Genomic DNA, 12,012 nt, shown 5'->3' with positions numbered 1-12,012 from the left:
TTTTGATGTATTGACTGATTTTTCAAAGTACCTGTTAAATTACCTTATTATTCCTAATAAATGATTTGTTGACTCTCTGGGGATCGCTATGTACATAGCCACATCCACAGATTTTACGATTTTCAATTCTTCCTCGTCAGTCACCGCATTCATCTCCATCTCTTTTCTTACCGCGCTGGCTAGGACTTCCTGTCCACTGTCTGAAACAGATGTGTTGACGGGCACCCATGTCTTGAGCCTGACCCTGCAAGGAATTTTACTACTGAGTTAGATTTGCTATGAGTATGTGGTGTGTGTGTGTGTAAATGTGTGTTTTAAGTTTATATATAGTGTGCAACAATGGTACGTGTGAGAATGTGTGAAGTATAGTGTTTGTGTGTGTCTGAGTGTGTGTGTGGCATGATTGTGTGTGAGTGTAGGGGTTGCATATGTAGGGTGTATGCTTGTGTGTGTGTGAATGAGTGTGTATAAATATGGCATGCATATGAGTTTGTATAGAGTATGCAATATGGCGTGTGTGAGAACATGTGGAGTGTGATGTGTATGTATGTGTGAATGAGTGTGTGTGTGTGAGAGTGTGTGTGTGTGTGTGTGAATCCTCCTAAGAAGCCCTCTCCTTTCCCTAATTTGTTAAGAGTATTTAGCTTAAGTACAAGCCTAATTTTTCAAGTACTTTTCTAGTATACCGTGATAATTCTGTTTATTCCTTTAAAATGTTCAGTCTTGAACATTATTGTTCTGATTTCTAATCTCAAACCAACCTAGTGTTGCTGGAATAAACCCATCAGAAAGTGTCACCGTTTCCACTCTACCCATGGGTTGAATTTGTTTGCAAATCCTTCCTTTAGCATTGTTGTTCAAGTACTCGTGACTGACTTTGGCCTCTTATTTGCCTTTTTCATAGCGCCTTTGTCAGATTTTAGTTTTGGGAATTCACCAGCTTTGTGAAAGAAGCTACAGTGCAATTCTACTTGCTTATTCCCTGGGAGAATTGTGTGATGCTAGGGTCCTTTGGTACTGGAAGTTTGATTTAAATGGTTTATAAAGGCATTGGGGCTTGTAATTTGCTCTGCGTGAAGATTTTAAACTACAGTTCCTTTAATTGTTATAAAGATATGAAGATTTTCTAGTCATTACTAAGTCATACTTTCTATAAATGTATTCAACACACATTATTCATTAGATTACTGTCAGGAAATGTATAACTTCATCTTATTTCATCTATTCCAGGCCTTTTCATTTCTATTGATTTTTGATTGCTCTTGTTGGCTCCTTTCCTGATTAGTCTTACAAAGAGCTACCTCATACGTCCATCGATTCTGTTGTTATAATTTGACTTTTATTTCAACAATTTATTATATCATAGAAGTATTGTTTCCCTTGGGTTTATTTTCTATTTCTTTGCTGACTTAAGATAAATGCTTCATTAATTTTGAGTTCACTGCCTTTTTGATTGCTAGCATTTTGAATCATAAATTCCCTTCTCTGTGGAGGTATACCTACATGCCGGCCATTACTATGAAATATTTTCATAACGATCTAGTTCTAAACATATTTAACATTCATCTTAATGATATTTGTCCAGATGGGTCTGTGATTTGCTCCTGAGTCACACTGTGCTATATATAATGACAAGTTTCTGGAGCATGCTGATGTCTGTCCTCTGGGCTACAGTCAGTTTGTCCTAGTTGTTGTGTGCATGGGGGAGGAGGGTATGTCCTGTAATGGGCGTGGTGTCTATGCACCTAAAGCTTGCTAACTGTTTTAGTGAAATTTGCTGTCTCCTGCTTGCCTTTTTTATTCTACTTAATTATCAAGTGCTGAGCTCACTCTGCTCAAGTCTCTTGTTCTGAGACTATCTGCAGTGTCCGTGGCATTCCATCACTTTGTCCCATGTTGTGTGGGTCTACCTCACCTGACCCATCTTCCTGTAACCAAACCTTTAACTAAGCATCAGACCTCCTTTACCCCTGGCTCTGTCTGCTGTAGTTAAAGTCTGCTTTGCTGGACATCACCTGCAGTAGCTAAAGTGCCTTCCCTTTGAGTGCTGCTTGCCTTGTATCTCATTCTCCTTTGGCTTTCAACCTCCCCATGGAATTCCATTAGGAGAAAGTTTTACGGTCTGCATAACTGAATGTTTAAACTGCTGTTAGCATGCTCACCTTCAATAGTGGGCCTCGTTCACAATACTCACTGTTTCAGTTTAGGTCTGGCATTTTATTGGGTATTATTTGCCTTATTTTACAATCCTTTCTTCCTTGCTTTTGGGTTGAACATTTTATTGTTCATTTCTATAGTCCATTTTCCTCCTCTTCTAGCTTACATGCTGTACTATTATGCAGCTCTGAAGACTGTTCCAATCAGCATCGTTATCTGAATAAGTGCATCTGTATGGTCAGTCTCCTTCAAGCCAATGCAGAAAGCAGGGAATGGAACTCAGGGTCAGGGTATTTGCTTAGTATGTACAACTCCCTGGGTTCCATGCTCAGCATCACACACACATAACACACACACCACACACAGTACACGCATACACACAGAAAGAATGTGTGTATGTGTGTGTGTAAGAGAGAGAGAGAATATTCCATTCTATTATTCATTCACCAAAATATATCCTTCTACTCCCAGTCATTAAATCACTTTCCAACATTTATTGAACTCCCTCAAACTGTGTTTTATTTGAAGCATTGAATAGCTTTTTCTGTAGTGCTAAGGCTCCAGTGAGGCTTGTAGATCCAGTCAGTGCTACGCCATTGAGCCGCATCCCTAGACCTCACTGCCCCGCTGTTTTATGTCAAGCCACTCATATCACAGACTCAGATATATCCATTAGCAGTTCCTTTAGAAGGGTCTTGTGACGGGACTCTGTTCTTCATCTGAGTGTACTTATTTTGCTCTTGTTATTTAAATAATATGAAAAAATATTTAGAAAGTCAAATCTTCTTAAATTGTTGGAATATTATTTCTCGGTGTCCTAGCTTCTACGGTGTTTTTGCTACTAATTGGTATTTCTTAGTATAATTATCTCTCCTCTCCATCCCCTCTTCTTCTTTTCCTTCTTCTGATAACTTGGTGTTTCATACTGAAACATCTATTGGGGGGGGCTCTTTATATTTATTCTAGCTGACTTCTTTTGTCTTTCTTGATACTGTCTACTGACTTTCAGAAACTCAAGAACATTCTTAGCCAGGCTCTCCTCAAATACTTTTTGCTCATTTGTTCTGCTGTTCCCTTCTGGAGCTCTAACCGTGCTTAGAGCCAATCTTCACATTCTCCCTTATCTGAGCATCATCTGTGCTGCCCCTGTTGTGCCACAGCTGAGATAAGCGGATCTCAAGTCAACCATAGAGCAGTCTGATTCCTTCCGTTTTAGTTTACAGTTCAGTCATTTATTGATGGATAATATATAAATATTATAATATATATACATATATATAGGGGGAAGATTGCTTGGCCCATTAGCTCTAGCTTCTTATTGGCTAACTCTTACATCTTAATTTAGCCCATCTCCATTAATCTGTGTATCGCCACATGGCCATGGCTTACTGGGTAAAGTTCCAGCGTCTGTCTCCAGTGAGGCTACATGGCTTCTCTCTGACTCTGCCTCCTCTCTCCCAGCATTCAGCTTAGTTTTCCCTACCTAGCTCTGTTTCCCATAGCTCTGCTATAGGCCCAAAACAGTTCCTTTATTAACCAATGGTATTCACAGCATACAGAGGGGAATCCCACATCAAAGGATCTCACTCTGCAACCCAGGCTGGCCTGCACTCACTACACAGACCTGGCTGAACTGAACTTACTCTGAAGCCCAGACTGATGTAAACTCACTCTGCAGCCCAGGCTGGCCTTAAGTTAGCAGAGATCCTGCCACCTCTGCCTCTTGAGCACTGAGATTGCAGGCCTGAGATGTCACCCCTGGCTTCACTGCCAATTGATTTGAAATACCTCCTTACGTTTTTCCATCAAGAATGTATTCAGATCATCATGTGGACTGCATAAAAAAATAAGAGCCCATGATTCTCTGACTTGTTTTCCCTCTGGGCTTCACTGAGATCGTTTTTTGTCAAAGACACCAGAAATCCTCAGGCTGCCTGTGGTCATTCCTGCCCTTCTCCTCTGCGTGTGACTGGTTAGTTGTCCCCCTCCCGAGACCCTCAGGCCTTCCACGTTGCTCTCTCTTTGTTTTCCTCTCACCTCACTAGCTGTCTTCCTGGTGTCTTTTCCTCAGTTCAGCACCCCCCTGAGGTCTCTAAAATCTGGAATTCCAGAAACCTCCATTCCTGCCTTCTTTCTCTGGCTACCTCCACTGTTTTGGACGTATCTGATGCTTCAAAACTGCCTGTAGAATTGGTGTCTTCCCACTTTAGGTAATCCATCCTAGAGCCTTTCTCACTGACATGCCCAGAGGCTTATCTCTCCGGTGACTCTAGACCCTATCATGCCACAGCCAATCAGCACTAACTATCGCACCTGGCTGATGTGTCTAGGCTCTGCTAAATGTTCAAGACTCATTCCTCTCCCATTCCCCACAATATAACTCAGCTGTACCCAATTTTTCCAAACATCTGTAAGTGGTGTTATTATTTGTCTCACTGTTAGAGGCTACTGGGAGATTTTTCTCATCTCCTCCCCCCTCTCGTTCAACCTATTGACTGGTCCTGTACTCTGTGTGCAGAATTATTCTGAATCTGATCACTTTTTGGTGTACCATCCCAGTCAAGGGCAGCACTGTCTGTCAGATATATACTCCTGTATACTTCCCCTTGATTTCCATTCCTGTCTCCTCACTCCCACATCCCCAAGGCCACCATCCCCTGCAGCAAACCTATAGCCAAAGTCTATTCTCCAGCTACAGAGCTGCTGCCAGCATAAATCAAATCAAGCATTGTCTTTAGAATTCCTTCGTCTAGACTAGGACCTGATCTTGCTATGGTCAGCAAGGACCCCATTGACCACACTTTCCAACTTCCACGCATCTTTCTCCTCTTGTGCCTCTGCCACCTTGACTTTGCCTTCCTCAAGTCCAACAATGTAACCAATCCCACTGCCTTTGCTCATGTCCTTCCTGCCACCGAGGCTCCCATCTCTCATGCCTTTCTGTGGCACAGTCCATCACCCATTCAGTTTGTTGATCAATGCACTCTTCAGAGGAAGGCCTCTGCTGACCTCCCATCACGTCAAGCCTTGGTTTGAGTCTCCATCCCTTTATCCTGATCTTCTCCAGCACTTTTTCATCTCTGTGAGAAGCTGTACAGTGTGTGCCATCCGTTTGCTTCCCACTTCCTCGACTGGCTTCTATGCAAGCTTCATACGTGCGGGGACTTTGCTCCTCTTCTCTGTCATTCTACTCTCAGCCCCTGGAAACTTGGCAGGACTCCTGATGGATACTCACTGAACAATTGCTGACTTGCAGAATGCATCTCACTTAACTGTCATAACAGCTGGTGAGAGAGCTGAGTCTTCCAGTCTTCTAGGTCAAGGAAACTGGGGACTTGAGATGTTAAGTGTCTTGGCTATCATGACAAGTCTAATAACTGAGAAAGCATTTCTCTGTGTAGCCCTGGCTCTCCTGGATCTCACTATATGGACCAGGCTGGCTGCGAACTCACAGAGACCCATCTGCATCAGACTCTTGAGTACTAGAATGTGCATCACCATGCCCAGCCCTCATTTTTGCCTTTAAAATGGTATTGGTTTGAAATTATTTCAGATTTAAGTTCTGAAAACATCATGAAAGCTTTCTGTTTATGCTCACCTGACTTTCCAAATGATAGCATCTTGCCATAGTATATGATCAAACATGAGTTATTATTGATGTAGAATTAGTAACTAGTCCAGAGACCTAACCTAAGTCGCCCCACTCACATCCTTTTTCTGGTCCAAGATCCTTCCTAGGAGGACATACTCCATTCACATGTCACATCTGCTGAGGGGCCAGGGCTGCCCTCATCTTTCACAACCTGCATGCTGGTGAAGAAAGCCACATTAATCACAAGGCTAATCCCTTGAAGTGCCTGGTACATGGTGAGCTTTCATCCACCATCGCCGCTGCTAGAGATGTCAGCATCCTTCCCCATGGTCCTGTGCTTTGTGTTCATTCAGCCTGGCTGACCTTGACGCATTCATAAAGAACACAGAGAGTGGCTTGCTCAAGAAAGTGGAGAAAGGAGATTTCCAAGGATTGGTGGAGATCATGGGACACCTTGTCACCCTTAAAGAACGGCAGAGCAGCACGGATGACATGTTTGAGCCCCTGAAGCAAACGATTGAACTGTTGAAGTCCTACGAACAGGAGCTGCCGGAAGCCGTGTTTAAGCAACTGGAGGTCAGTGCATTGGACTAGTCCTTACAAGGCACAGAAGGGATGGCTTAGGATTTCACGGTGGGGTGGACGGTGGAGTCGAAGTAAATAGGGAATGGCTCAGTGATGAGTGCAGACCCAAGGTCTGTGTCTTAACTACAATGTGTAACACATGAGTAATGTCTAGCATTTTGGGGAAATGGTTAAAATACTGAAAATTGTAGTGACAGAACTCACAGATAAGTAGATTTTACCCCAGATTTAAAGATAAGTCATTTTATTTGAAATTGGGTTTTTCTATGTAGCCCAGGCTAGGGTTTATTTCATCTTACGACCCTCAGGTCACACTCCAGCACTCAGGGAAGTCAGGGCAAGAACTCAAGGCAGGAACTGGAGGCGGGAATTAAAGCAAAGACCATGAAAGCATGCTACTTACTGGCTTGTTCCCTGACTTTCTAGGCCCCTTTTTTTTGTTTGTTTGTTTATATGTTTGTACCAGATAGTATCATTTGCCCAGAATCAGCACAGCGTACAGGGGACCATCCTATATTCATAATTAATTAAGAAAATGTTCCACCATCTTGTGGAGGCATTTTCTCAGTTAAGGTTCCCTCTTCTCAAATAATGCTGGCTTATACCAAGTTGCCAAAAGGTCCTTTCTAACTAAATTATCTCCCCTGCCCCCTTCCCACTCTCTGGCAAAAGGTTAGGCCGAGTGTTTGATTTGGGGGAAACAAAAATATCTTAGTGATGTTAAGAAGGTTTGAGAGAAAAGGCAGGAACTCAAGAAAATAACCAAGCCCCCTTGAGGACTATGGAGAAGGGCAAGGGTTACCAGGTCAGAGGTTGAAGGGGCTAAGAGTAGTGCTGAGTCTAAAGTAGGTGACCGTGGAGAGAGAAGAAAATGAGAGAGGTAAGCTGAGGAAGAGTAGGGTGATGCACAATTAAAAAGGGCACCGGTCCATCCCAGGGGGCTCTGCCTCAGGGGGTGGAAGTCCAGAGTGGTGTCCAGTCTCTGGCTGTAGGGGAGAGGGAGCAGCATAGGTGTGATCACTCCCAGGTCTTCTTTACAGGAGCTTCCGGAGCAGTGGGAGAACACGAAGAAGATGGCCACCACTGTGAGGCAGCAGGTGGCCCCGCTGCAGGCAAATGAAGTGGCTCTCCTCCGCCAGAGATGCACAGCCTTTGACACCCAGCAGCAGCAATTCCGGGAGAGGTTCCGCAAAGAAGCCCCCTTCAGGTGTGGATCAGGGCGATGCTCTTCTTCTCGAGTTTCTGCTTTGGCTGTTGCGGCAGATAAAAGCTTGTTACCAGTCATTCCCTCTGTGTATGTCTGTTGATGACAGTGCAGTCCTGGACTGGACAAAGTCTTAGGCTTGTCTGAATGGCAAAGGCTAGACAACCACCCTCCCTTCAAGAAAGAGTTAGAAGCTTCTTGTGCCCCTGGGTTAATGAGGGAATCATAAGGGCTCATCAGGGAACTATGGTGAAATGATTAGGGTTTCTGCAGTCAGAATTCTGAATTCCCGGACTTCTGTTCTTTGTGGGGGTTTAAAAGTGGTTGCTAGAAAACACAAAGACACATATTCCATGGGTGTCCCCCCACACACACACACACACACATATTTTTAGAACTGGCTACTAGAGTGTTTAAATAATGATGAAAAGATTTGAGTGGTTTAATATTTAGCAAAGGTTAATGTCTAAGGGCATTTCTCTGCACTTGGTAACCCTATGTTACCTCTCTATTGATAATCATAGGTCTTGCATAAAGACTTCAAGCTCAGGAAAGAGCGCCATTCAGGGTGTCCTGTAGCATGCGCCTGGGTTCAGATCTATAGGGCATCAGCTTCCCAAGCACTGTTTAGCCTGCAGGTCTTACCCCACAGGCAAAGCCATGTCGAACAGCTTGGGACCCCACCCCTCACCCCCAGCCCCTGCCCTATTGTCTGTTTGCCAAGGCTGAGTCTCTTGCTGTGGCTGAAGACTAAGACTCTCCAAATGGAGAAAGCCCACAGCAGGACTGAGAAACTTCTCCAGGTCTGCTCTTTGTGTCTATCACATCACGTTGGTTAATACCTATATGTTCCCGATAATGATAGTTGTCGCCTCATAGGTTGTTACTGGAATTAACAAGGTAATTGCTAAAAGGGTTAGGTGCTGCACCCGTGGTGTGTTGGTATCCAGCTGTCCTGATGGGCCACTGTTCCAGGTTTAGCGCTCAAAGTCTCATGTCTAGGCCTAATCTTTTTTTAAAAAAGGAATTGATTTTAGTTGACAGGTAATAATTACATGGCTCTGAGGCACAGGATAATGTGTTGGCCCCTTTATACACTGTGTAAGGATCAATTTGGGATATTGAGGATATCCTGCATCTCAAACATTTTTCACTTTTTTGTGATGAAAAAAATTGGCATCCTTTCTTGCATTTGCTTTGAGTCATATCATCCAGTCTTATACCATTGTGCCTATGATCAGCCTTCCGGGTGAAGAACCCTCAGGTGTTTCCCTCCTAGTCAGTCTATCTCTGTCCCCCTTTATCCTCACCCTCAGTAAGGACCTGATCTCACCACTCAATCATCTACTGTTTATCAAGCAGATGCTGCCTTCTAGGCAATGTCATTGCATCTACAAAACACAAGACACTAAGCAACTTAAGAGAGAAGCAAGAGTAGACATCTAAACCATATTCAATATGAATGCATAAAGCATGTGGCTCTACAGCAGGACGCTGTCATACAATCACCAGAAAGAGCTTTGAAAACCTGAAGTGTCCAGCCTGTCCTGAAGACCCACTAAATTAGACCTTTAGGGATAGGATCCATGTGCCTATATCAAGTGCCTACCCCCGCCCCAACACACACACATAATGGTTCCTGTGCCACCAAGACTGAGAGCCACTACCCTGAGGGCAATAACTGGTTTTCTTTGAAGCAAACATTTAGGGACCTAGGATTTCAAATGACTCTGTACTTCACAGTTTCTTTTCCCCCAAAGAAATGTCTACTGCTAAGAACATGTATGGAATACACTGGAGGAACATTCTTCCAGAGTTCAGGTCATATTTTTTGGGTCCTCCTTTGGGTATAGAACGGAAATTCTAAGTTGAATTCAGGTTGTGAGAAGACAACATGCATGTGGGAGATTGGTTTTCAAGAGGCTGAGAGTTCATCACAACCAGGTCAGTAATATAGGCACACAGCAAAGCAGACATAAACAAGCCTTTATGTCAACTAGCTATCCTTAAAATTCTTCAAATGAATCCCATAGGTGCTTAAAGAAATATCTTCCAAGAGTGACCATTTGAAAGGAACCAGCCATGGTGCCCTTTTTGAGATCCTTTTTGAGGCAGCCAACATTCATGTGTAGTGTGTGTGTATTGACCAGCTGGTGGGCTCTTTTATTTTCTTTCTGTACGTGGTTGTTTTTTTCTTCTTAGTGTTCCTTCCTGGCAGCTTCTGTGATGCTGTTACTCTTAGCTGGGCTTTCTAGATTCACATCTGTTAATTTCACATGCAGACGAATCTTCAGAGGAGAATTCTGGGAAAAGAACTCTCACAACAACCTAAGAAAACAAATGTCGCTGAAATGTTGATGTGTTTCTCTTCTGGAATTGTGGGGCTCTTGCTACAGGGAACCTTAGCAGACACCAACATATGTGTTATTTGTTTAGTTCCTTACTTTGGTGTGTGTGTGTGTGTGTGTGTGTGTGTGTGTGTGTGTGTGTGTGTGTGTAAAATCTGGACTCAAGTGAACACTTGTTCCTTTACCTTTTGATCATTTATAGACCTCCAGCCCCTGCTGCCTTCTCTAACAGTGCAAGTTTCTGTCCCTGGAGCCGGTTGCGCTCAGCTTCTAGCGTTCTTGTCTTTTAGAGGGAAGAAGAAAATGAGTGTCTCATTAGGCCCTTGGCCATCTGACAGATGCAGTGCGAAGTTGGGCTTCTGAAATTTAGATTCCCTCTTCGTGCCCGAGTCAAATGTTCCCGCTTCCTTTAGTTCTTAATTCTAGGACAGCTCAGCATATTTCTTAGCTGAGTCTCCACTCTTCATAATAATTGACTAAACTGTCAGATTCGAATTCAAGGACCCTCTACTGCTTTTGAAACCTGTGCCAGATTCTACCGAAAGGAATATTCTGTGCTCTGCCCTTTTCTTGTTCGGTCTTTGATCCTGAGCACCAGTTTCCTGACCTTAAAGAATGGCGCCATGATAAGCATCTTCCTACCTTCTGCAAGGCCAAGGTAATCCAAGGATGCACAGCCTAGACTGTCTATCCTATAAGCTCCAACTCACAGGGAGGCTGTTAGGGCTCTCAGCTGGCCATCAGATTCTGTGAACAGCTGGCAGAACCTACCTGAAGATGCCCTCGTTAGAAGCTGTGCATGGCAGCAACAGGAAAAAACAGGTTTTCCTAGCAGCCTGACACAGGAGCATGAGGGATGGGACCCATAGGTCCTGCTTGTGAAGTACCCATTGTCACTTCTAAAGCTGGAGAAAAGAGCTATTTGGATCATTCAGTTAGTGCTAGGGACATAGCGATATCCTACTTTAAGATACAGCATTGGTTCAGCTTGCCTGACTTACCAATTAACCTAACTCATCTGTACGATTTAGAATTCTGTAGAGTAGAGGGGGGCAGGCTTGGCCTCAACAGTGGAGTGAGCTAAGAATTACAAGGATAGTAGAATTCTCCAGAAATATACATCCCCTGACATCAACAACTTATGGCCTTAGGGATAATTTCAAAATTGAGTAATAAGACACATTCTTGGTACCATCTTTAACTGAAGCTGCTGACACATCTTGGGGATGGTGGCAATTGAGCCAATAGCACAAGCTACATTTGAGATTAATAACTGGACTGGAAGGCAAAGATGTTCCATAGAAAATAATCACAGAAAAAGGGGCATAGTGGCTGGAAGTATAAGACATGGAGTGAGTACAGCTGAGATGCAGGAGCTGGAGCCTGGGGATAGACAGAGAGGTCCAGGTAACCCTGCCTGAGAAGTCGGCATCTGGAAGCACAACCTTTCAGATGTGCAATGGGCTTCGTTCTGACCATGTTTGATGTACCTGGCCTACCAAATACCACAACTAACAACACCGTAGGACACTATAGGTCAGCTGTGCTTCTCATGATCCCATGCCTGGTTTCTGGTACCTGATCTCTGGCATCATGAAAGAGGACTTAACTGCAAGCCTATTGCTAGCCCAAAAGGAAAAGGAAATTCACATTCCAAATTACAGTGCTACTAAATTAGTATTGCTTTTGTGCCACCATAGTATAAAAGATACACATTACAGCATTGAATATTGGAAAGTTGTCTCTATTATTACTCCTACTTTCGCATGGAGCAGGACGGACTGAAGACCAGGTCTCAAATGAGAGGGCATAACAGCCATGAATCAAAGTGGTAATGCCGGAACTGAAGCAATCAATGGCCAAGACTGCAGTTTGAGAAACAGAATCGACGGGAACTGAGGCAAGACAGTAGGGGATGCTTCTCCATCTTGTAGCTAGGACAACTAGGTGGATATTGGTACCTCAATGGGCTAGCACAGAGTGTGCAGGACTAAGGATCACAGTCCAGGGTGGGCACCTCGAGTTTTGTGTGCTGGAAGGTTATTGTGTAGGCATAGGTCAATCTTTATTCTCCATCCAGCTGCGCTGCTGTAGTTGGCATTTCCCGGTGGCTAGCTCCACAAGAG

The 12,012-nt window shown here is 43.8% G+C and overlaps 1 protein-coding gene across 6 annotated transcripts in view; it reads left to right on the top strand.

Annotated features, from left to right (window-relative positions):
- The window catches only part of Dnah9 (dynein axonemal heavy chain 9), a 341,979-nt gene that overhangs the window by 62,606 nt on the left and 267,361 nt on the right, over positions 1–12,012 (top strand). For all 6 annotated transcript variants that reach the window (XM_057773503.1, XM_057773502.1, XM_057773504.1 and 3 more), the window contains 2 exons: positions 6,103–6,325; positions 7,375–7,541. In XM_057773503.1, the coding sequence (XP_057629486.1) occupies positions 6,103–6,325; positions 7,375–7,541 (390 nt within the window). The remainder of the gene's footprint in view (positions 1–6,102; positions 6,326–7,374; positions 7,542–12,012) is intronic.

This window comes from Chionomys nivalis, chromosome 7 (genome assembly GCF_950005125.1).
Source record: "Chionomys nivalis chromosome 7, mChiNiv1.1, whole genome shotgun sequence".
In the NCBI taxonomy this organism is placed as follows: Eukaryota; Metazoa; Chordata; class Mammalia; order Rodentia; family Cricetidae; genus Chionomys; species Chionomys nivalis.
This window is presented reverse-complemented; position numbering and strand designations above follow the sequence as displayed.